Source organism: Zootoca vivipara, chromosome 6 (genome assembly GCF_963506605.1).
Source record: "Zootoca vivipara chromosome 6, rZooViv1.1, whole genome shotgun sequence".
Lineage (NCBI taxonomy): Eukaryota > Metazoa > Chordata > Lepidosauria > Squamata > Lacertidae > Zootoca > Zootoca vivipara.
In genome coordinates, this window is record NC_083281.1 from 61,058,869 (window position 1) to 61,085,168 (window position 26,300).

Here is a 26,300-nt window from a genome sequence, read left to right on the forward strand (position 1 = left end):
GATCTCTTTCCACATCCATCCCCCAGCTGGGAAAACCTTACACTGAAGACAGCATAACACCTTTTATATTGTTCAATTACAGACTTGCATTTTAATCATTGTTGTAAGCTGCTCTGAGCAATGCAAATGAAAGGGCAGGTTATAAATCTTTCAAACAAATTATAAGAATCCAGAAGTCAGATGATGCTTTCCTTTCAGAAGCCATTAGCAGAGCACGCAACGCTGCTTTCATGTGCCCAGGTGATTATAAAGCCCACGTATCTGGGAAGGAAGTAGAGTGTAGCGAACTTTGGAAACCAGTATTTCAGTGCACTTAGTGGGAACCCCTGCGAGCAGAAAATAATGGTAATGCTAACAGGGTTTGAAAAGCAGAGAAGAGGCAGTCTGCATTATCCCTTTGACTCTATTGGCCCATCACGCAATTTGTGCATGGAGGTGCCTTCTGCTCTTTTCTGAGCAATCAACCTAAACATGAATATCAGCAAAGCTGTTAGTTAAATGCAAGCCAAGCAATATCTCAATCTGTAGAATGTTTTCCAGTTGACAATAAAATGAAAGTTGCCACTACATTAAAATCTCCTCTATGCACTGCACTCAACACACACTCATCATTTGGCATCATCAGAGGACTTCAGATCATTACAGAAAGAGGGAGGGTGGGCCCAGCCAACTGCATGCCAGGCCAAGGTTTAGGGCGAAATGAATGCTGTTTCCTGAGAGCAGAAATTTTAAAAGCGGCAACCTCAGATAACAATGCATTCATATTCTGGGCTCTGTTCTGCCTTCTACCTTCCAAAGCAGTATACAGTATAGTTTTCAGAACCAGAAGAATTCCTCCATGCTACAACAACTAGGTGTTAAAGTTAGCTCTACAGTAGTAACAGATGTCATATTGGGTGTGTGGAATGTACAGCCCTTTGGCTGCTGTTAAGACTCCCATCAGCCCCAGTCAGAATAGCCACATCTGGACTACATACTCGGAATCACAAGTCATTACAAAAGCCATACTTATTTCATCAGTTTTATTTTCAAGGTGATGGGGAGCAGGGAGGAGCAAGGAAATGCAGGTGGTCAGCTAAACATTTTTTTCTCCCAACATAAAACCTCAAACCATTTCTGCTTAAAATGTAGAATGTGTTATAAATAAAGGTTAAGTTAATACAGGGTCCGTAGAAATAGAAAAGACAAACAAAATACATGTAAAATAATGACAAGGAAGATGCCACACCCCTTCTCCATCAAGAGGTAAATGTAGAGAGAAAAAGAAAAGAAAAAACCCTAAACTGACACATGTAAGCATTTTAAGACTCTTTTAAGCTACAATATTATATTACAAGCCTTTTCTGAATGGGCAAAAGTGGCTCAGTACTAAGTGTAACTGTTTGAAACTCACTTTATAAAGACTGTTTGCAAGACAAAGGATGTTAACAAACAGGAGTGCCTCCTATAAAAGACTTTCAGGCATGTTCATGAGCAATTCCTAATCATTTCAACACAGCTTTGATTTGAGCTGCGTCCCATCATATTTGTGTGTTAATTTTTTAAAAAAAACTTCTGCAATTCTTAAATACAACTGTACCATCACAAAATGGCTGCAGTCAGATGCGACGACAAATTTCAGACTCGCACATTCCCTTCCTCCATGGGAGGGGAGATTAAAACTTCTCTTGCAAGCTTACAGTAAACCACAGTTCACGGTTTCGTCTGATCCCTGGCAAACTATGATTTCTGCAAACCAGAATCCCCAGACAGGTCCAGACAAAATAGAAGCTATGGTTTTCTGCAAAACATGTAGGAGGAAGGAAGAAGGTGAAGAGGGAGTTAATGAGCCTGAGGCCAAAGGCTGTTGTGCTCATAACTATGTCTGAATGTAGTCAGTAAAATGAGAGGAACTGAAATTCATAGTTGTAATCTTGTTTATACCACATGGGTGTGCATTTGTACAGAAGAAGTTACAAGGTTCTTCTAACCACAAGGTTAAGAGAAGCACTCCTGAAACAAACAAACAAACAACAAGAACAAAGAACAATCTTGCAACTCACTTTGCGTTTTTTTTTAAACCACTTCAAGACACAACGAGCCCTTGGAATGGGCAAACCACTCATGGTGAAAAACGACCAGGCTCATTACATTTGAGTCTGATAGGCAGAAAAATTGCAGCATTCTCAGAACAACAGAGAAACTTGGCAGCATCTGGTGGGTATATTGCTTGTCAAGCTATTGTTTTCTTCCTGTGCAGCATGTCGTAGCAACAAGTACGGTGGCACACAACACCCAGCAGTTAGCACTTAAACAGCTCTCAAACTGGCCACGTATTTTCACTTATAGTTATAGATTTGATTCTTTAAAAAATAAAACTAACAATTAACTCTCTGGAAGATATTTCATAAATCTTAAATCTTTTAAAAATTACTCTCTAAAGATTATAAAAGGTTAGTCAAAACTTTTTAATATGAATAGCTTGGATAAGTGGATCTAGTTCCCGGCTGGAGAGTTACAGGAACGTATTATGCCGAGGAGGAGAAGAGTCCACAGAGGAATCTGCAAACTACGGTTGGATCCTCAAGGATTCTCATTAAAAAGATTTGACTGCATAGTGACACATCCTTTTTCTCTCTCTCCCAAGTGATGTGTCTCACCTCACTCATTGGCTTTCCACATCACTTGAAGGAACCGTTTTAGTACTTTATTTACATTCAAAAAGTATTCATCTCCCCCTTTTGTTTCTTCTTCAGCACAGTGGAAATGCCAACAAATCAAGTCAATGGGAGACTCCCTAGCAGAGGTGTAAGACAGCTTTATTAATCTCTGGATTTGTCCAATCATTCCGGATGTCATCCAAATGATTATCAAAATCTACTAGTGTTTCATAGGAACGGCTGTCCAGAAGTGAGGCAGAGATCCTCTGGGCTTCTGACCAGTCTTCACAGTAATCACTAGGAAGCAGGGAGAAAAAAGTAAAGAATTAATGGTCCTCAGGAGGAACCAACCTGCCTCCAAGTCTACTGGATTGAAAGCAAAGGAAAAATCTATCAGCAATGCATAATGACAAGCAGAGAACTAAAAAACACTTCAGTCAAAATACTCACCCTGAGGAAACCTGGGAGTTACAAGAGAGGCACACCTGTTTGAAGTACTGTATCTGCTAGACAGCCCTCACAGAGCTACAATTCACACAGAGATCTTATTCAGATGCAGTGCTACATCTATGACTTAGACCTTCCCTTCCCTTCTTCCATCTCAGTCACAAGGAGATTCAAAGCTTATGCTGCTGTTTTTAACTAGGCACAGTACAGCATTATGTTCAAACCTGGACAAACGGTGGCCAGTCTTAGTAATGGTTTATTAAAAGTTGGCACCTGCAAACCGTGGTTTATGAATCTGGCTTGTTTCAGTGAAAGCTTCTGATCGCCTCCTCCCGCTCCTCTTGGTGGCATCTTCTCCAGCCTGATACCCCCCTGACATTTTGGACTATGACTCCCAAGAGACTTCTGCCTGCATGGCTGTGTTGGCTGATGGGAGTTGGTAGTAGATCTGGAGAGCACCAGGCTGGGGAAGGCTAGGCTGAACAAGAGCTTAGTGTTGCATCCTAACAAGGTCAGTGCCAGGGGAGTAGAGAGGCACGAGCCTTAAACTGTTTCACACACCACAGACAGGCCCTGTACATTATTTGTTCATGTTAGAAAAGCTCTGGCGAGAGCAGAAAACCTTTCAAAAGCTGACTGTGATTAGTTCCCGATGGATGCTACTCTGGTTGTTTCACATCTGAACCCTCCTTCCTCTCTTCCCCATGCCCCACCTCCATGCCTAACAATTTCCTTTGGTAATACGTTTCATACACTATGTTGCTGTTCTGGGTTTGTTTGCTTTACAGTTTGAAATATTATTCAATTAGGCAGATCTGAAATTTTATTAGGTAAACACTGGATCTAGGTCATTGAAATGTATAATAGCAAAAGACTACTTAATTCAGCTGCCCAAACTGACTCCTCCAGATGTTTCAGAATAGAAGTCCCATCAGTCACAGACAACCAGCAAAGGTTGAGGGAAGCTGAATTAATTCATTGTTTGGATTTGCTGTGTGTTTGTATTGATTGCACATTATATATTTTTGCACTGACTGTTTCATACTCATAGCCAGCTGCTTATTTTGGAAACACTCCAAACTTAGGCTTCGTTTCAAAGTGAAATATATTAAATATAAAAATGTAAATGCTGCTTAGGAGCAAAGGTCTGTTCTATGAATACTCACAAGTGCGGGTCTTTGCATCTCCATTTGTTTTCGTGATGTTCGTACACATGAACAGTCGGTTCTATGCACTCCATTGTAAATTTACTATTATCCACCTGATGCAGAACAGAGAAAGGGAACAGAAAGCTCAGTGGCAGAATGTCTGCTTTGCATGCAAAAGGTACTAGCTTCAATCCCTGGCAGCTCCAAGTAGAACTGGGAAATGTTCCCCTGCCCGAATCCCTGAAGAACTACTGCCAGCCAGTGTAGGCCAGGTATAGGTAACACCTGTCCTCTCTACCTGGTGGTTAGGGCTCTCCCAAGTCCACACACCCTCCACCAATCCTGCTCTGCACCCGCCTTGAGAGTGTTTTTGCCTGACTGGAATGCTTCCTTGAATGCTGATCATACTTCTGGATGGAAGATAAAGAGGCTTACTGTACAAAGGTAAAATTCACAACTGTTGCTCCACCAACTTTTGCCTCTGGCTCTTGGAAGGTTACTTAAGAGGGAATGCAGACTTTGAGCCAAAAAAAGATTCCCCACCCTGGTGTAGACAACAGTGAGCTAGATTAACCAATGCTCTGAATCTGTAGAAGGGAGCTTCCTATTCAGAAAAGCTTTCTCACCTAGACACACACACTGGAACAACCTTACAATTTATCCACTGGAAATAGACCCCTGAAATTAAGTTGGAAATGTGGAGAATGAACTAGAAATGAACTCCTGTTAAAGTAGTGGTTTTCAAACTTTCCACCTTCAGGGAACTCTTTCCAGCTTGTTTTGTCTGGTGAGGAATCCATGATGGCCAGCCACAGCCACCTAGCAGGTTGCAAAGGATACTTGAGCATGTTTTAAGGGCACACACTTGTTTAAAGCAAGCCATAATTTTGGCCTGTTAACCATTCCTCCATGGTGATAGTACAATCTAGAACACATCCAACAGTTTCCCTGCAGCTGTACACTGCAGGTATAAATCCCGTAGTGATGGGGAAATAAACTTTCAAGGAAATAAGGATTATTATTATTAATTCAGTTTATTATTCAATAAATATGATCAGGATGGCAGCCAATAAAACAGTATCAAAACAATCCACACTAAAACACCTAGTTCTCAAATAGCCGGGGCCTCAAAAAGGGTCTCTGACAGTGATCTCAATACAAAGACAGGTAGCTGTAGAGCAGGGGTGGGGGAACTTTTTCAGTCCAGGGGCCACATTCTCTTCCAAACAATCTTCTGAGGGCCACCTGCCACAAGTAGGTGGGGCCAGAAGCCAAAGTGGGGCAATTAATGTGAATTTTTACTTTTGTAGAATAGGCTACTTACTTCACTCTCAGGACCCCTCTCTCTAGTCTCCATCCAGGCAAGCAAAGTTCAAGGACATTTTCCAGCTAGGCAAAAACACTTGAGGAGAGTGCAGAGCAGGGCTGGTGAGGGGCATGTCTTGGAAGAGTCCCAAAGGCCAGAGAAACAGACCATATCCCCTACATAGTGGTTCCCAATCTCTTATAGAGAAGGCAGTGATCAGGGTACCCAGGGCTGAAACTGTATAGGGCTTTGTCCACCATTACTTATCTTCTTGTTTTACTTTAAATAAATGGAAGAAACATGAGCAACTGAAGGATTTTCTGGAAAACAGTTTTGAAACACACTGCTTTAGGGTGATGGTGCGACTTCATGGTAGCAAGGGAGTGTTGTATTACAAGACTTGCAAATAACTGAAGCACTTACATTACAGAAAATGTAATCTAAGCAATTAATGTCATTAGCTATGGCCATGGAGTGCGCACTAAATAAAGAAAAAAGGCAGTGGGAGTGGGGGCAGCAGGGGAAGGATCTTATGTACCATTATGAGGGCTGTGTCGTTGAAGCCTTCTGCAATCCTGGAGGCAACCTTTTCAGCGACCTGGTTTGGACTACAAAAAGAACACAAATTACTTACAATTCTGCTATTCTTCAAATCATAATGAAATTGGAACCAAAGGTGTATTAGCTACGCTTGAATGAAGAGATGACGATACGATGTCCGATGATGTGCTCAAGAGGAAACATTTTATATGGCCTAAAGCAAGAATTGGGAACCTCTGGCCCTACAGATATTGTTGCACAACATCTCCCTTCATCCTGAAAAACACTCACCACACTGGCTGGGACTTACTGGACTAGCAGTCCAACGACACCTGGAGGGCCACAATTTCCTTAAACCTGATCTAAAGCTAAACCAGATTTGAAATAAACTGACGGGAGGCTGGGCATTGCCAGCCCTCTATTCTGTTCACTCATGCTGGCCAATCTCCTGTTCTTGTAACACAGAGATAGATACCTGTGGGTTTGAGTAAATGGGATATGGTCCTCATTGCATCAGGCATTAAACAAAGCTTAAGAAATTAAAATAAGGCTTCTGCAGCCAATCTGGTGCCTTATGGATAATCTAGACTACAATTCCCATATCACCAGGTCAGGGATAGCTGGCCTACACATTTAACTAAACCAGGGGTCCCCCGACTACGGTCCGGGGGCCGGATACGGCCCAAAGGCCTCATTTATCTGGCTCCACCACCTGCTCTTACTGGCGCAGCGCGGCTGCCCACTTCTGGGTTGAAGGAGGACTGGAAATAGTTTGCGCACATGCGCAATCATCATTTCCGGTGCACTTTCGGGTCGGAGGAGGCCTGTGCACATGCGTACAAGCTATTTCCAGTGCTTCTGCAACCCGGAAGTGCGCTGGAAATAGTGTGTGCGCACTATGGGCGCGTGCTCCCCCGCCCTCTGGTCTGGTGTGCGATTGGCACTTTGGGTACTGGCCCGAAGCACAGTAAGTTTGAACTAAACCAATGGTAATAGCTGAATAACTGAAGGAGCCCTGGAAATTATTGTTTTGCAAGGCCACAAGCACAGGCTACTAGGTGTTTTGTTAGGGTTAGCCTCTGATTCGGTTCTTTCTTTCTTTCTCTCTCCAAGCCCCTCTCCCTTTATGTGGCTCACGTCCATTTTTGAATGGGTCCCAGTGGCAAGGTGGTCGCAGCAACATACCTGGCATCTTTCACACGTTCATTAGCTTGATAGTACCCGGCTATTACATAGCTATTCTCTTTGCACCATGAATCAATCTGAAAGAGGACATAAATAAAAATCTGTAAGCATTCAAAACTCAAAGCATTGGCTAATGTCACACAGGCCGGAGGGCAGGGGGTGATAGCTAGTGAATTAGTGGATTGAAATAGCCCCTTTATACCTGCAAGGACAAAATGAAAACTTTTGGGCTGCCAGGGTACCAGGTAAATAATCCATTTCTCAAATGAAACATTATTGCTGTTAATCATTTCATAAAGGACTTTAAATCTATCTTCTATACAACATATAACTTGCCAATTATACTCTCCCACCCTAGGTGAAACTGGCCACTATTATGTATATTTATGTTATTTATACTGATAGAATTTCTATAATGCCAAATCATAGAATACAATGGTGGCATTAAAACATGAAACATTGTTTTTTAAAAAAATAAATAACTAAAGGGGTTAAGGTGACTGGCTAATAAAATAAAATGAACAGCTGCCAAGGCCTATTGGCATATAAGTCTTCAAGAGACGTTTGAAACTCAAAAGTGACGACGTCTGATGAATCTTTGTTGGAGTGTTCCACAGCACAGAATCAGCAATGCTAAATGCCCGACTCCTAGGTGACATGAGTCGGGCCTCTGTAATACAGGGAACATTTTATTCCCATTGTACAAAATGCGAACTGAAGTTGAACTGGGTGGCCATGGACAATCTGCAGGGGAAGCGAGACAAATTTGGGACTCCTGGATATCAGCCCAACCCTCTCAAAAAGCTGTGGAAAGCCACCTCAATGAGCAGTCTCCAAGGTCTACTCAGTGGCGAAACACTGAAATTAAATATCCTAATTTAGTCACGCCCACTAATTTCAAAGGATCTGTTGAGTAGAACCTAGAAAGATATAAATGGTTTTATCAAACGATCAGTGCAGTGGATGCGGGAAATCTGGGTTCAAGTTATCACTTCGGTCCTGATTTGTGTGCTTTTCTGTAAGACATTCGCACAGTCTCAGCCTGCCATGGAGACAGTGATCTACTAGTGGCTGCTGAAAGTGGTCAAAGCAAACACCATGAAATGCTTTTACTAACTGTAAGTGCTATGTGCCTGCCATAGCAATTTCTTTCATTACAGATAAGTTGGAATTCCTGAAGCCTGACCTGGTTGACAGACACATGGAAAAGACAAGCCAGAGAAGGGATTTTATGGAGAAGTAAAATATGACAGCAGAGGTATGCATAAGTGCCCTTCCTCTGGTCACTTCACTAAGCATGGAAGTGAAGGGGCAGAATGAGTGGAGAGGGGTCTCAGGATGTGTGCAGAAACTTCACACGGGGGGGGGGGGGAGAGGACAGACGGCACAAGTCAGAGTGGAGGGAACTCCTTGTTCTTTTGCCCCCTACCTGCTGTCATTGCAGCTGTACAGAATGAAGGGCTGGTGGACTCTGGACTTGCTAGTACTCTCATGGGAGGAGAAGGGGCGAGAAAACTGGTCACCAGCCCCACTCTAAAAGACCCACATTTAAACCGCCCAGCAACCAGGGCTGTGGGCTTTAGCAGGAAGAGCAACATGATCCTCAATTGGTGATAAGGTGCAGATTCTTTAGTGTCTACTCTGCACCTCCACCCCTGCTGCAACAGCCACTTTAATTAGTGAAGATATTTGCATAAAACTCTTATCATTTTATCCTAATGTATCATCTAATCTGCCACAAAGCTTTGTTAAAATACCCAGTGAGAATTAAAGGGGCAAATTCATCTTGGGTGTTATGAGGCAGGATTTAAAGTGCTGCATTTATCCATATCAGATTTTGGCCCAGTTTCAGTGGCTTTTGAATATATCCCCATATTTTCTACTCACAATAAATGTAACTGATTAAGATAATCCAGTGATTTTGGGAGGTCGAAAAACGAGCTAGCAATTGTGCTTTTTGCTGTCAACTACTATCTTTAAAAATGGGGGGAGGGGGAATTAAGTGGATTGCAGAACGTTTTGGATGCTGAATTTCAGCTTCCTGCAAAACACATCAATCTCATGGTTAGCAGAATAATTACAGCCCTGAATTAAACTGTCTAAAAGCAGAACGAAGCTACACAAATAATCTCTTCTAAAAGAATGACATGGATTTATGAGTTTCATTAAATTGTCATTTGCTGGCATTGTTATACTTAAAGAGCCAACTGCTGAAGTAATCATAACCCCCATTTCAAGGGTTTATAGATGCCATTTTAATTGCCAGCAAGTTGAGATCTTTTAACTAAAAACTAAACACCCAGATAAAACATTCTTGCTCACAGCAAATGCTGATGTGAAATTTTCCTTTTGCTATTCTATAGCAAGCTCAGTTTCTTTTCAATTTTAGGGAAGCAACAGAGAGAGACAGCTCTGCTCTGGCTTGTTAGCAACAGGTTTTTTTTAAAGTAACACTTTATTGGGTTTTATAAACAAGGATCATATGAATAACAAATTACCCGTATATTCCGGCGTATAAGACGACTGGGTGTATAAGACGACTCCCGACTTTTGAGAAGATTTTCCTGGGTTAAAAAGTAGTCTTATATGCAGGAATATACTGTATACAAATAAACAGACCAAGTCTTCTCATGTCATTTGTATATCACAAAAACAGCATAATAAATTTGCAGGAATATCTACAAACATATGGTTCATTATTAGTGGTCATTTTTTTAAGTTCTTGGTTTGTGAATTGGTTTAAACAAAAACAAAGGGGAAACAGGATAGAATAGAGTTAACAGATAACATTCAACATCGCATAGCTAAACGCCTAATCAGGAGCCCTTGTGGTTGTGCTTAGATTAAGTACAGTATGCGTAATAGTCTTTTCCTCTTATGTTACCAATGAAACAATATAAAGTGTTGTATATTAATGAGCGTGGGAGCACAGTTCAAAGTGAAAATAAAAATTTATGTTTACATTTTAATTTTGGTCAACCAGATTAAGCCAAATGCTGGTTCGGGGTGGTGGTGTCATTTTCAGGAACACTGGCATAAATTAAACCATACCAGGGTAAAGTCATCTTTCTTGATCTGTCCACGTGTCAACTGTAATTTATTTCATAATCTCGCAAGGATGGCTGTTTCCCAAACTGAATCTCAAAGTTTAGTTCTTTGTCCTACAGCTGTTTTTCCATATTTGAATGTAATGACATTTTCTTAAGTGTAAGGAAAGTCATTTTATACTAGCAATGTGTACACATCACCAAGCATGTGTACCTGCCTTAAAACAAGCAATGCTCTACCAGGCAATAAAGTTTCCTTATGACAGCTCAGTAGATGTGCTTTGCAGATGGCCACGCACGGTTGGGAAGTAGTTCTCAAATTGCTCCTTGCACTTCCCAAGAGTTAACTGGCTCATTTGCCACAAGTGCATTTAGTCATTTGTGGCCTTAACACAAATGCACAGACAGCTTTCGCTGGGTTCTGTGCATGGCATCCAGAGACAATTTTTACTCCCAGCAAATCGCCAACTATCAACAAGCTTGGCCTAATGACCTTTGATTGGGCAGAGAAATCAATTTTAGCCTATTCCCATGGCTTATCTGCTTGGCTCATGTGGTTAATTCATCCTTTGTTGATTGGTTCATTGTGGCCTTAACTGTGTAAGCCTATCATTATGCATGGGGCGGTGGGAGGACTGGTATGTGGATCATCTTCCCTTAAAAAAGGCCTTGTATGGTTTTTTGAGTTCTCTATTACTATTCTTGTACCTTGACAATAACCTTAAAAGGACAGGATGTGAGCAAAGACTCTTGGACAGAATATTTAACTGGGAACTCCTGCTTTCTACACTTTCCCTCAATATCTCCTTCATGCTTGGTTGCTCTTATCCTTCAGGCCTCAATCTTTCTAGTGATGGTCTCAGCACTGCACTTTGTGGCTTTTGGCAGGACAAATAACCAGGACTGCTGGACCCAAGTTGATATACACATTTCATCTTCTGGCGTTTCTACTATCAATCAGCAAATAGGCTGTTAAATCTGAATGCCACTTACAAAACCACAAGGCAGCACAATAAAAAGTTATGCAAATATGGATAAGCACCTTGGCTTTCTAAGACATCTTGCACTATCCTTGATTATGTTTGTCAAAACTGCCACAAAAAATATTTGCATGCCACATTGATTTGCTAATTGATTAAAGTTTGACAAATCCCAACTCAGCTTAAAATGCGCAAATACAATTTCTTCATAATTAGATTGTTTGAGGACTTGCGGCATTTCATGAATTCTGCAATTATTTCAATTTCCCATTAAAGTTACACGCTGATTTTGCAAAGATTTCCATTTGGTAAAAGTGAGAGCTGCCACAATGCTCTGTATATGAAAGTGACTCACTGCCCTTAAAATTCAATGTCCATGGTGCTCTTCATTCACCTTTGTACTCAGCAACACAACTTATTCCATTGCTGCCCAGCCTCCTCTAGATGCTTTTGGTTTAAGTACTGATATCAGAGGGGCTGTGAACACACTGGTTCTTATCTGAAGAGATATCACAGGCTATGCAATGTCCAGGCAGCCAAAATGTTTATTGTTTTCAATGCTTGATTTATAGTGCACCCATCAACAGATTCCCAGGGTGAATTACAAAAAAGTTTTTAAAAACAGAACAAAAAATTGGAACAGGAACATTAAAACATCATCATGTTAAAAAGCAATAAAAAAAAATCAGCCAGCAAAACTCAGATGAACAGCAAGCACTGCAAAAACAATATGAAGAGCACCCTTCCCATACAAAGCACCCTTCAGATGTTTTGACTACAACTTTCATGCGCCCCAGTCAGCAGCCATGCCGCCAGGGGCTGATAAAAGCTACAATAAAAAATATATGGAGGCCACCAAGTTGACTGAGGATTAAAAAGCTGGGGGAAAAGATATTTGGTGCCAAAATGTCATCAAGGTGGATGCCATGTTAGCATTCCAAAGTTGGGTTCCCATCACTGTGTAGGTCCTTTCTCCTATAGCCACCCACTGCCCTTAGATGGTGGGAGCTCAAAAATAAAAGCCTCCTTTGAAGATCTTAGTACAGTATACTGTATAGGCAGACACATGTTGAGACAATAGGTCTTTCAAGGTATTGTGGTGTGATGCTGTGAAATATTTAACACAAGGACCTTTGTACCTTTAGCAGTTGTATTGCCAAGGACCATTGGGCAGGTTCAACCCCCCCCCCCCCCGCTGTCCTGTAACTGCTGAAAGTTCAACTTCTACAAACCAATGAAAAAAAGTATAGAGGTGCTAACTTTGGAAGCATAATCTCCTCTGTGCTAGATGATGGTTATTAACAGATAACATGCTGAAGAGATGTGGCCAGATGCCCCTGGGAAGGCCACATATCAGCCCCCCTCTGTTGTTTGTCCTCTGCATGCATGTGATATCCAAAGGTATGCTGCCTAATCATCTGTTAATTTGTGATAGAAGGCAGCCTTCCCCAGCCTGGTGTCCTCCAGATGTTTAGAAATAATAATAATAATAATAATAAATTTTTATTTATACCCCGCCCTCCCCAGTCAAAAGCCGGGCTCAGGGCGGCTGACACCAACAGAACCACAATAAAACATAAAAACAATTAATTAAAATACAGATTAAAATACAGTATTAAAATTTAAAGTGCAGCCTCATTTCAAGTAGGCCATAAGTGGCTGACACCAACAGAACCACAATAAAACATAAAAAAAAAATTAGTTAAAATACAGATTAAAATACAGTATTAAAATTTAAAGTGCAGCCTCATTTCAAGTAGGCCATAAATCCAAGCCATGAGGGAGAAAAACACAGGGGTCAGGCTGAGTCTAACCCAAAGGCCAGGCGGAACAGCTCTGTCTTGCAGGCCCTGCGGAAAGATGACAAATCCCGCAGGGCCCTGGTCTCCTGGGAAAGAGCGTTCCACCAGGTTGGGGCCAGTACTGAAAAGGCCCTGGCTCTAGTAGAGGCCAATCTAGCCATCTTATGACTCGGGATCTCCAGAATATTATTGTTTGTGGACCTTAAGGTCCTCCGCGGGGCATACCAGGAGAGGCGGTCCCGTAGGTACGAGGGTCCCAAGTCACATAGGGCTTTAAAGGTCAAAACCAGCACCTTAAACCTGATCCTGTACTCCACCGGGAGCCAGTGCAGCTGGTAAAGCACTGGATGAATGTGATCCCACGGCCGGGACCCTATAAGGAGCCTCGCCGCGGCATTCTGCACCCGCTGGAGTTTCTGGGTCAGCTTTAAGGGCAACCCTGCGTAGAGCGAGTTACAATAGTCAAGCCTGGAGGTGATCGTCGCATGGATCACTGTGGCCAGATCGGGGCGAGAGAGGTAAGGGACCAACTGCTTGATGCGGCGGAGATGGAAAAATGCCACCTTTGCTGTGGATGCAACCTGCGCCTCCATGGAAAGGGAGGCGTCAAAGGTTACACCCAAACTCTTGACAGAAGGCGCTGGTACCAATTGAGCCCCTGCAAAAGATGGGAGTTGGCCCCCCAACCCCATGTCGCCCCGACCTAGCCAGAGGACCTCTGTCTTCGAAGGATTTAACTTCAGTCGGCTCCCACGTAGCCATCCAGCCACAGCTTCCAAGCACCTGGTGAGTGTGTCCGGGGCCGAGGCAGGGCAGCCGTCCATCAACAGATAGATCTGGGTGTCATCAGCATATTGATGACAACCCAGCCCAAAACTCCGGACAATCTGGGCAAGGGGGCGCATAAAGATATTAAAAAGCATTGGGGAAAGGATTGCGCCTTGCGGGACTCCACACACCAAGGGGTGCCGCGGCGACAACTCCCTCCCTAGCGCCACTCTCTGTCCCCGACCTGAGATGAAGGAACGCAGCCATTGTTGGACTGTGCCCTGAATCCCCACGTCGGCAAGGCGGTGGTCTAAAAGGTCATGATCGACCATATCGAAGGCTGCTGACAGGTCTAAAAGAATCAGCAGTCCCGACCCACCTCGGTCCAGCTGTCTACGGAGATCATCTGTTAAGGCTACCAGAGCTGTCTCGGTCCCATGACCAGGGCGAAAGCCGGACTGAAATGGATCTAGAGCTGATGTTTCATCCAGAAACCTACCAAGCTGTTCGGCAACCACTCTCTCAATTATCTTACCCAGGTACGGAAGATTCGAAACCGGGCGATAATTGGATAGATCTAAAGGATCTAGAGATGTTTTCTTTAAGAGTGGACGCACCACTGCCTCCTTCAACTCCTCTGGGAAAGTCCCTGTGCCCAGGGACAAGTTGATGATCTCACCCAGGGGGGCCCGTACCTCATCTGGACACGCTCTAATCAGCCAAGACGGGCACGGGTCCAGGGAGCAAGTGGTGGGCCTTCCAGCCCGGAGGAATCTGTCTACATCGGCAGGGAGTATCTGATCGAATTGGTCCAATACTGAACTCGAAGACAGTCGAGGGGCCTCCAGTTCCGTTATTGTATCCAAATTGGCAGGGAGGTCACGGCGGAGTGTCAAGACTTTCTCCGCAAAAAAGCTCGCAAATGCCTCACAGCTATGGGTCAAATTCGTATTTAAATTTGGCTGTTCCTCTAGGGTTGTTAAAGACCTGATTATTCTAAAAAGTTGTGCTGGGCGAGAGCTAGCGGATGCAATGGAAGCTGAGAAGTAGGACTTTTTTGCAGCTTTCACCGCCATCTCATAGGCTTTCATAAGTTTCCTGTAAGATGTTCTTGAGGCTCCGTCGTGAGCACGCCGCCATACTCGCTCTAGCCGTCTAAGGTCCCGCTTCATTTTCCGAAGCTCCTCGGTAAACCAAGGGGCCCGGTTTCGGCGGGGTCGCAGAGGGCGCTTAGGTGCGATCTCATCGATGGCCGCCAAGAGCCGGTTGTTCCAGTTCTCGACCAGCTCTTCTAATGAGCCGCCAGGGGGAGCAGGGTCCCGCAAGGCCTGACGGAATCCATCAGGATCCATCAGCCTATGCGGGCGAGCCCAAATAGGCTCGCCACCCAAGCAGGGGAGGGGCGGGAAGTCAATCCTGGCTTTCAGAGCGTAGTGATCAGACCATGGCACTTCCACAGTTGGGGACATGATCACGTCTATACCCGCACCAAAGATCAAATCCAGCGTGTGGCCTGCTTGATGTGTGGGACCCAAAACAAACTGGGAGAGCCCTAGTGTCGCCATGGAAGACACCAGATCCGGAACCCGTGAGGAGGGGGTGGCATCTGCATGGACGTTGAAGTCCCCCAAAACCAGTAGGTTAGGGAACTCCAAGGCCCAGCCTGCCACCACCTCCAGCAGGTCCGACAGGGTGGCTGCTGGTGCGCTAGGTGGTCGGTACACCAGCCAGACAGCCAAGCCCCCCTTGGTGCCCCACACTAGGCCAACACATTCAATGCCGGTGATTGATGGTGATGGCAGAGCCCTGAAAGAGCAATCCTCCCGGATTAACAGCGCTACCCCTCCCCCCCGACCCACAGTCCGCGACTGGTGGAGGACGGAGAAGCCCGGGGGTGTTATTTCATGCAGGGCAACTACTTCGCCCTCACGCACCCAGGTCTCAGTCACGCAAGCCAGGTCGACCTCCAGTGAGATGAAAAAGTCTCTCATAGTGGCGGTTTTATTGCCTATAGACCTGGCATTGCACAACACCAGTGACGGAGGTGGGTAATCCCTGCTCGCCCTACCCTCGTCCCTCGGGATGGGGCGAAGATTGGAAGGGATTCGAGCATCACCACATCTCAAAACCCACAAATACAGATCCCACAATCCCCAAATTCTGACCAACTAGAGTTTGAGGGAGTTATACAAAAATCTGGACGACGGGATGTTATTGTAACGGTTCATCTAGTCCTGTGCCCTCAATTTCTCATAGTGGGTAGGTAGGTGGACATTTAAGGAAAGCCCCAGCAACTGTTTTTCTATGGCATCCTGCCTCTTCACGGGGAGGTTATATATAGCCCAGCAACCTGTTTCCAACATTGGCCAGCCAGAAGTTTTTTGAGAAGCACAGAGGTACCGTAGCAGTTGCCTTCCTCATCTGTTCCATTATGTGGCATATTGAGCTATATTGCCTACAGACAGGGAGGCCCCATTTAGTTCTTATAGCCAACAGCATTCAACGGACGTATCTGCCATGAATTAAGGCAACAGACCCCCTACTTTGCTGTTTACTCTCTCCCCCCCAATCTTATATTTAGAAGCATATTACCTCAGTAGTTAAGAAAGGCCGTAAATCAGGGGTCAGCAAACTTTTTCAGCAGGGGGCGGCCCACTGTCCCTCAGATCTTGGGGGGCGGGGGCGGACTATATTTTGAAAAAATATATGAATGAATTCCTATGCCCCACAAATAACCCAGAGATGTATTTGAAATAAAAGGACACATTCTACTCATGTAAAAACATGCTGATTCCCGGACCGTCTGCGGGCCGGATTTAGAAGGCGACTGGGCCACATCCGGCCCCCGGGTCTTAGTTTGGGGACCCCTGCCGTAAATCAACTGCATCACATGTAGAAGCAAGGCCCCAAGCTTAATTCCTGGTGTTCCCAGCCAGACAATGTCAACAATACTGAGGTGGAGAAACCAATGGAGTGACACAGTACAGTTGACAACTTCGTATGTTAACCCTTCACTCAGAACCATGAGAACTAGAATCTTACTTTTAGGGGGAGGCCTGTGGAAGACCCCATGATTTACATACAGAAAGTCCCAGGCTCAATCCCTGGAATCTCTAGATAAGGCTAGGAATGTCCCCTGCTTGAAACCCTGCCAGACAGATAATACTGAGCTAGATGAAGCGAGGATTTGACGTTCAGTATAAGGCATAGAAGCACTATACACCCACAGGGAAGCCTTCCCAAAAAGCAGCAAACATGTTAAGGGGGACCAGTTTCCCACTGAGGAGGAAAGAAACACAAGAAGCTGCTTTATATTGAGTCTTAGTACTGCCTGCACTGATTGGCAGCAGGCTCCCCAGGGTTTCAGACTGGCAGGGGTGTATGCTTTCCCAGCCCCTACCTGGAGATGCTGCTGCGGACTGGATCAGAAACCACCTGCATGTAAAGCAGATGCGCTACCTTGGAGTTAAGACACTTCCCCTAAAAGTAATGTAAGACGCTAGTCCTCATGGTTGTGAATAAAGGGTTTAAATGAGAATATGGGAAGCGGCTTACTTACTGATTGGCAGTGGTTCTCTAAGGTTTTAGACGGGGAGGACTCTTTCCTAGCCCCTACCTGGGAAACTAAACCAATAACTTTCTGCATGGAGAGCAGGTGCTCGACCACGGGGGTAGGGTCCTTCCCCTAAAATCAAAGCAAGATACTAGTCCTCATGGTTCTGAATGATGACAATATGAGGCCTTTATACCGCGTTAGACCCATTGGTTCATCTGTCTAGCTCAATTTACTGTCGACGCAGGCTTTCTTCCCCCCCCCCCACTGGCAACCCCCCCTGCCCACCCACCAGCGTGAGCGCCACCTCCAGCATGGGCGCCAGGGCGAGGCTGCCGTGGAAGAGCGGGATGCAGTCCACGAAGAGCGCGTGCGCCGGCAGGTGAGGCCCCGTCGGCTCTCTCTCCCGGCCTCGCTGCTGCTGCTGGTGGTGCTGCGGCTGCTTCTCGGCCACCAAGAGCCCGTTGACGGCGCAGTGCGGGTACTTGGCGCCGTGGAGCACCATCTTGCAGTAGGCCTGCGTGCTCAGCTTCATCTTGGCCGGGACCCCGCCTCAGTCAGCACAGCCGTCGCCGCTGCTGTTTCCTCCTCCTCATGGGGCCCCGCTCGGCAGGGGCAACTCCGGCCTCCCTCACGACGACCACCGCCGCTGCCCGCTTCCGGCTCCACGGGCCCGCCGCCAAGCACCGGCCGTAAAGCTGGGAATGGGGAGGAGGAGGAGGAGCGCAAAAGTGTCGCGAAAGGAACCTCTCCAAGTCCCATAGCTGAAGTACAAAGGAAGGGTGGAGAGGGCCCTTCTAGACTCATCTCTATGGTCTTTTCTAGTTCCGCCTTCTTTACCTCCCGTCGTCCCCCGGGGCGAATCAGCCAAGCTAAAGTTGTTCCTTTTTTTGGAACGCATAGAGATACGGATCCATTGTCTACAAACAAGATTGCTCGGTTATTTTTGACGGCCCTTTCCCGTTTTTTTTTCTGTCTTATGTGGGATAAAACAGGCAAGAGATTCCGAGGAGGAAACAGAGGAGGAAAAGTCTTTGTCTTTTTTTGGGTGGCATCGGTATGAGCTTTCGTGTGCATGCACACTTCTTCAGAAGCATGCACACTTCTTCTAAAAAGCTAACACATTTTATTATGGCATAAGCTTGCATCTGATACGGTGGGCTCTAGTCCACGAAAGTTTATTGCACAATTTCTACTAATCTTAAGATGCTACAACACTTTTTGCACTCTCTCTTTTCTTTTTGTTGCAATAGACTTGGGTTGCAATCCTAACGCCACTTACCTGGGAGTAAGACCCACAGAATTCAAGGAGACTTGCTTCTGAGTAGACATTGTTAAGGATTGCTCCTCTGGAAAGTGGAAAGTCACTCCTCTGGAAAGTGGAGAAAAGGATTAAAGGACTTTAGCTACTTTACCCTCCCCGTAGAAGCAAAGAGAGCAGTTAACATTGCATCTAATTGAGGTCTTATTTATTGTGAACGGTACTTTGGAAACTTACTCTCCCTGCCCCTCCAAAATAGGAAAAATGAAGAGTGACACACACAATTGTCTGAAAAACCACTTTCTAAGTTCCTTTGAATCTCTGTTTTGCCTTTCCTTCTTCCAATAAAAAAACTTTTGAAGTTTTTGGTAGGGAGCATTGCTACCCAATCACAGGTAAACAACAGTTCTATATTTTTCTGTCCTTTTTCTATAGCGGACTTCAGCAGCTCTGTGCCCTACATGCTTTGGACTACTAGTTTAGGGTAGAAAAGACAAGGAGCGACTTCTAGATATGTCTAAGGTTATTCAGGGGGCGAAGTAAGTGGATAGAGAGAAGAGTCTCTCTTTTCATTCTGGAAGGTCAATTCAATGAAGCTGGATGTTCTTGATGTTAACGCGGAAATCACCCCATGGAGTAAACGATGCCTGGTTACATTTTCTTATATCTATCGAAATCTTTCGTCTGATCCCGTCATGCTTCGCGGGAGAAGGCTTTAGGCACCGCCTGGGAGGAGGGACTTCCGCCCTCCTGACAGCTTGCAGTCGCTATCCCATGCTGCCTTGCGTTTCCGTTTCCCTCTCCTTTCCTCTTTCTGTCCTCAATCTCCGAGGTTTAGAGGACACGAGCTGCCTCGGGTTTGTGGTGGCAGGTGAGGGAGGAGCTCCGCTTCCTCGGAGAAGAGGGAGCGGGAGGGCCTGTGGCGGGAGTGGGAGTTGCGAGGAGGAGGGGGAGAAGGAAGGCATCCTGCTTAAATGGGGTTTCCTGGTTGATTGGGGTATCCTGATTGGGGTTGGTGATAGAGAATGGAAAAGATGCTGGTAGTTGCCCTGGGAGAGACGAGGGGGCAGGCAGACAGGTACATGTCTCCCTTTGCACGCTTACCTGGGAGTAAGCCCCATTTCACTCATTGGGGTTTAATGGACCAACCAAGAGATGCCCCGCTGATCTGAATGGGGCTTGCTCCCAGGTAAACATTCAGAAGCATTTTAGCCCCGCCTCATGCACAAGATGCCGGAAAGTAAAAGTGCCGTTGTTTACACCTGTACCCTGCTGAACTTACTAAGCCTTAATAGCCCAGCCTTATGCATGTGTCTAAATCCTGCATTGTGGAGCCTTATTTGTGGAAGTAATCAATGCTGAAAGCTTCTCTGTCCACTAGCCTGTTGAGTACAGTGGGGCTTACACCTGAGTAGTATATATGTTCAGGGTTGAACAGGAGTGGGGAGCTTGTGGCCAGCTAGATGCTGCTAAACTGCAACTCCTGTTATCCCTGACTACTGGCCATGCAGGCTGGAGCAGATGGAGTTGTCCTCCCATAACAACTGGAGGGCTGCATGTTCCCCACTCCTACTCTGGAAAGTAACAAAAAGTTGTTATGAATTTCTGAATAGATTTGTTAATCAATTTTGGAGTACAGTATATTTAATATTTTGGGTTCCTTCCTTTTGGGAAGTTGGGCTGTCAACTCTGGAGCTATTCCATAACCTCTTAGTAACAGCAATTAACAAGTGGTAATGCTTCTCTATGGCATGAAAAGTTTTATTACTGTTATTTAATGTATTTATATCCTGCGTTTCTCCCATATTGGGACTCAAGGCGGCTCACAACATATTAAAAACATCCTTACAAAATACAAAGGAACAGAAACAAACTAATTAAAAACAATAGTTAACAAACTTAAATACAACAAATTTAAAACAGCATTGAAATAACAATTACCCTTATAGCAGCCAAGTGGTCAACATTGTCTGCACCTAGTTTTCAATGACCTGTCTAAATAGGAAGGTCTTAGCCTGCTGGAAGAATGATACCAAGGAAGGAGCCAATCTATCTTCTGTTGGGGGAGAATTCCACAATATGGGAGCAATCACAGAAAATGCTTTCTCTTGTATCACTGCCTCCATGCTTCTGATATTGATGGTACCAAGATCATTATGATTTATTTGTTAGATGAATTGGAACAGAGTTGCATTTCCCCTCCAGGCTACTTGACAACCTATTGGGAAGACACACTGGGCTGCAGCCCTGTGCTTGTTTATCTATTAAATGTGTGGGACACTTATTGCCCTTCTTGCAATGCGTATATGCAATTGCTGCAAATATATTGAAAGCAGAACATGGAAAATCCCAGATATCTGTTGTCCCAGATTGTTTTTAAAAGGAGGATGCGGTGCAGAAGCTTACATTCAGTTTTAGCTCTAGCTGTAACAACCCTTCCCCTGATTTTTTTTTGTCACCTATGGGTGGAAGATTTTCCCTTCCACCTCTTTGTTTGTGAAAGGTTGATTAGTAGATTGCAGAAACTGTTGATAGTCCTTTCTTGTGAGAGGTGTTAGGAGTCTTTTTCTTGTTGGTGCCTTCTATTCTTATGCCCTTAAAACCTAAGTCTGTATCTTCTCCAAATGTTACTCAGTAGGCTACATTTTGGGTTGCTGGGTGGTTATTAGAGTTGTGAGATTCCAGCACTGTATTTTGCATGAAAGACAATGCTGCAAGAAATGACATGTGGACAGTGTTTTGCAAGAAACTGTCAATGGTACTTGTAACACAGAAGGAAAATTGCATTTTCTGGATTCAGTCTGATATATAACATTGTACTTTTTTCTCTTTCAGGATGTTGGCTTCTCGGGCATTTAGTCTTCTTGGCAAGCGGGCCATTTCCACTTCAGTCTGTGTGAGAGCCCATGGGCATGGTAAAATGATGGCTTATTATTATGTTTTTACCCTACCTCTCTTTGAAGGAGCTTAAGGTGGCATACAGCGGTCTTCCCCTTCCCTGGTTTATCTTCACAAGAATCCTGTGACATAGGCTGAGAGAGCATGACTGGCCCAAGACTATCCAGTGGGCTGTCATGGCTGTGTGGGAATGTAAGCCTGGGTCTCCCTGATCCTAATCCAACACTCTTAACCACTACCCCACCCTGGCTCTCATCTTAGCTTAATTATCCTAAAACTGTTGACATAGGTTTAGTACATTTCAGCATATACGGTGATATTTAATCACAACAGCTCCTTTAAAATAGATTAGAGTGACAAATAGTGACTTTCCCATAGAAGTGAGGAGAGCTGAATGGCTTTAAATCTGCCACATGTCCTATTACAGCCTATAGTCTGTTCCATGAATGAGGAACCTGTGACCTTGATAGGAGATGGAACCCAATAACCCCAGCATGGCCAATGGTAAGGGATTATGAGAGTTGTAGTCCAATAACACCCAGAGGGCCACAGGTTCCCTGCCCCCCATCTATTCCATCATAATGACATAATGCTTCCAGAATTATGTGGGTCCTCTTGTGTGAAGGATGTGTATAAAGTCTCTGCCTTTCTTAAGAGAAAATAAAAGATGAAACTGCCCAGTGCAAATTTTAGTGTGTGCCCTTCTGCTCTGATACCTTTGTTTGGTTTATGCCATTCCAAGCTTCCTGGGATTGTATCTGTGTGCGACTTCTCTTATTTTCCCTGCCAAACAGGTATTGCAAAAACGGAAGATTTCAGCCTGCCAGCTTACACCGATCGTCGGGATGTTCCATTGCCTGAAGTTCAGTTTACACAAAGTCTCTCTTCAGAGCAGAAGGCACTGAAGGAGAAAGAGAAGGCATCATGGACTGCCCTTTCTTCTGCTGAGAAGGTTGGATGTAAGTATTTATGGTTATGGTGGGCTGTGTTGGAACAGGAGAAAGCAGGGTGGCAGGCAAAGGTGGCTTGGCTAACTTTAAGCTTCAGCATCTCAATTGCACCCTCTCTTCTCCCCACCTTTCAGTGTACCGCATCAAGTTCAACGAGACCTTTGCTGAAATGAACAAGGGGTCATCTGAATGGAAGACTATTGTCGGTGGGGCACTCTTCTTTATAGGCCTCACTGCTTTTGTTGTCATTTGGCAAAGGATGTATGGTAAGTAGTTTGCATTTAAGTAGTATCTTAACCATTAAGGAAGCAAGGTGTCTCAAGTGAGAAGTGCATGTCTTATGGTCCCAAGTGTAAGGAGTTGTGTGTGCATGTGCACTGAATAATGTGGAAGAACTAAGCAGTTACACTTGCAGGTGTATTTGCGCCAACATACAGCTCTTTTAAGTCATTGAAGAGCATCATTGCTATGCTCTGGCAATTTAAAGTAACTAAATCCATGTTTTCTCTTGGGAAGCTGCTTTGGCAATTCAGAGTTGTTGTTTTTTATAATATGATGGCTGTACTTGAGGCAGTTTAATGTCCAACACAACAGCGTATGGGGCTATTCACTCTTTTTTATGCCACAGGTTCTTTGCTTTGGATCTATGGCAGGATATGGGAGGCCCTGGACAGAAAAACACATTGTGTTCATCTTTGTCATAATAGGGACAGGCAAATCTCAGGTGTCTGTCTATCTTCAGGTAGATCTGTAGCTGATCCCCATCTCCAGTAAGCTTATAGGGGCAAGAGTGCCTCAGATGGCTTATTTTCCAGAATTCCTTTTAAAAGATGGGGTGTGTATAACTTCACAAAAGTCGTTAGCTTAGCTGCTCGCATTTCAGCTACATAAATTCTTGCTGTCTCAAGCAACAATAGATCCAAACATTTGTTAAGCTTTCTTGCCTTAATTATCTGGAGACTTGCCTTAATTATCTGATTTGCCATTAAGAGTTGGGCAACTGACTGCTCAGAAAAAAAGATTTGATCAAATAATAGTCAGGTATTACATAGCACAAATTTTTAGAACAGCAAAATATTTAAATTTCAAGCCTAATGATGATATAATTACAAGTTTTTTTGTAGTATCTTAAACAGTGAAATTGACTCTAAAACAAATACAGTGGTACCTTGGTTTAAGAACAGCTTAGTTTATGAACAACTGCAAACCACCTGGAAGTTGGTGTTTCGGTTTGTGAACTTTGCCTTGGAAGCAGAACATGTTCCGCTTCCTGTTGAGTGTGTTCCGTTTGTAAATCGAGTCCCCTCCTGCTATGGGAAAGCAGGCCTTGGTTTAAGAACACTTTGGTTTAAGAACGGACTTCTGGAACGGATTAAGTTCGTAAACCAAGGTACCACTGTAAATGAATTGCAGGTATCCCCAAACTTTGGCCCTCCAGATGTTTTGGACTACAATTCCCATCTTCCCCGACCACTGGTCCTGTTAGCTAGTGATCATGGGAGTTGTAGGCCAAAACATCTGGAGGGCCACAGTTTGGGGATGCCTGAATAAGAGTAACTGCTTGGTACTGTGCACAATTCATTAACATTTCTGTGGGTTTTCATCCTTTTTACACCCAGGGCTAGCCTACAGTTTCCTTCCTTTGGGAGGAAGGGTGGAATATAAGCTCAGTAAATAAAATACCATTAAATTAGTGATTAAGAAGGCAGGCATGGTACTGCATCAGACTAATTCTCCAAGTAGGATTACCTTCAACTGTTTTTTGCCTCAATCTGTGTTGTCAAAATACGCTCCTGGCTAAGGCAGGGCAGAGGAGCAAGCTGCATTTGCTCCTGCCATTCTGACAAAATTTGCCCTAACCAGATTTTAAGAATTTAAAACTGCTACCCACATCATAATATTATTGGTTTCATGGGATATTTGACCACAGTCATTTGACAGGTGTGTCATTCCTACACACCATGGACGGCCTGGGTGAGTGATTGAATTTACGGAAAGTAATTCCCTTCTGTTTTTTGTGTGCAGTCTTCACTAGCTGCTACTGGGGCCAGCCCTATCAATGGCCAAAGAGATAACTTCCTCAGGCAGCAGATACTGAGGGGGGCAGTAATGGTATCTCTGCCTGTTGCTTCTGGATCCACCAGCCACTGCCTCTGTTGGAGGAGAGAGCCATGAGTGCCACACAACCTGTCCTGTGCCTTTTAAGCTAGCCTGCTTCCCTGAGGTGTGGAGGACACTGCTCCATTGCCAGTGTTGGAAGTAAGATTCAGTGGCTAGTCTAGTTAGCTTTGGTACTTGGAATGGGGGTGAGCGAGGGAGTGCCATATTGTCAGTGGAAGCACAGCCCAACCAACCTTAGTTTGCCTGCTTTCTTAGAACCAGTTGAGGGGTGGCCTACCTATCATTAGCTCTGGCTCCACCTAGTGTTGGTTCTACTACACCTTGCCCTTTGCTTTGGGCAGCAAAAGGCCTTGGGTGGACCCTATCTGCCATGCAGTAAATTGAGTGTGAACTGGGAACAAATATCTGTTAACATAAAACTAGATTTGATATCTGGCCGAAAGATGGTTGTGAGATGTTTTCATGTTTTAGTTCTGAAGGCAGAGCAGAGGTGGCTTTCAAATGTACCTGGGCCAGATAATGTTGCGAGAGCATCAAGCTTTTGACTCACACAGAGCGTTGCGTCTCTGTTCAGAGGTCTTAAGCCAGATAGGGGTAGTTGGATGCTAAAAGATAAAGTCTCTAAACAACTTGCAGTCATCAGATGTGCAGATACTTGTTATTTATGATTATGAATCTCCTTTCACATAAACCACAAAACAATTTACAAACATACAATAAAAACAACTAAGGTAGTTTTCAAAACAGTACAAAAAAAAAAAAGCTGAAGAGAGACTTAAAAACATCCTGCCAGAAAAAGCTTGTTGAAACAAAAAAATTAGTCAGTTGCTTGCAGAAAATATAGAGGGTGCCTGTTGTATCTCTACTAGGATGCTGTTCCACAAAACATTGAGGCACACTTGAAACCCCTGCTATGAGTTAACTGTGGAGTGGGCTTTCATCTCTGCATCCTTTTGGGAAACAAATAAGTTCTATTGTTTCTAGGCTTGGGGAAAGCTTGGATGGAATGTACTTCTTACTGTTGGCAAATTGGAGATGTCATGAGCTTACTGTAATTTGCTTTTCAATTTACAGTTTTTGGGCCAATCCCTCACACTTTCACAGATGAGTGGAAGGCCAAGCAGACCAAAAGAATGTTAGATATGAGAGTGAACCCAATTGACGGCTTCTCGAACAAGTGGGACTACGAAAAGAATGAATGGAAAAAATAAATGCACTCCAGGGATCGCCACTCCTGTTCTGGCTTGAAATGTTGAAACCATTCCTTCATCTCAATGTGACCTTGCTGCTTCTGTGTATGGGGAAGAAAATACCCCTCTATTGAAAGAGAAACCTTTAATAAATGTTTGGTTTGCTTGACAAGTTTATTCTGCTTTGTCCTAGGGTCCAAGGAAGTATAAATTGTCCCTCTTGCTATATTTTTAGATGTAAAATCTACACTACAAAGATTACAAGTTGAAGTTTTTTTTTTTAAAAAAGGACATTGTGTCCATCTCTTGGAGATTATCTTTTTAAAAAATATCTCTGGGGGATTCTGGCTGCTGAAATACCAAATGCATCTTATTTGATCCAATAACTCTGGAAGCATCTAGTGTGCTGATGCATTTTTAAGAAGCACTTAGTGCTTGGAGTTGTCAAACCACAACAGCAGAAAT

At 44.3% G+C, this 26,300-nt stretch overlaps 2 protein-coding genes across 2 annotated transcripts; one reads left to right on the top strand and one right to left on the bottom strand.

Moving 5' to 3' along the window:
* Positions 1 to 1,007: 1,007 nt before the first annotated feature.
* Positions 1,008 to 18,140, bottom strand: EMC8 (ER membrane protein complex subunit 8). The gene is made up of 5 exons (XM_035119859.2): positions 17,708 to 18,140; positions 7,266 to 7,342; positions 6,079 to 6,148; positions 4,253 to 4,347; positions 1,008 to 2,936 (listed from the first exon to the last, which is right to left on the bottom strand). The coding sequence occupies exons 1-5, from the start codon at positions 17,948 to 17,950 to the stop codon at positions 2,777 to 2,779; spliced, it is 645 nt and encodes a 214-aa protein (XP_034975750.1). The 5' UTR covers positions 17,951 to 18,140; the 3' UTR covers positions 1,008 to 2,776.
* A 1,298-nt stretch (positions 18,141 to 19,438) lies between these two features.
* LOC118087146 (cytochrome c oxidase subunit 4 isoform 1, mitochondrial) lies at positions 19,439 to 26,007 on the top strand. The gene is made up of 5 exons (XM_035119526.1): positions 19,439 to 19,547; positions 21,512 to 21,591; positions 22,369 to 22,533; positions 22,659 to 22,790; positions 25,720 to 26,007. Exons 2-5 carry the CDS (start codon positions 21,513 to 21,515, stop codon positions 25,854 to 25,856), a joined length of 513 nt encoding a protein of 170 aa, XP_034975417.1. The 5' UTR covers positions 19,439 to 19,547; position 21,512; the 3' UTR covers positions 25,857 to 26,007.
* Positions 26,008 to 26,300: the final 293 nt, after the last annotated feature.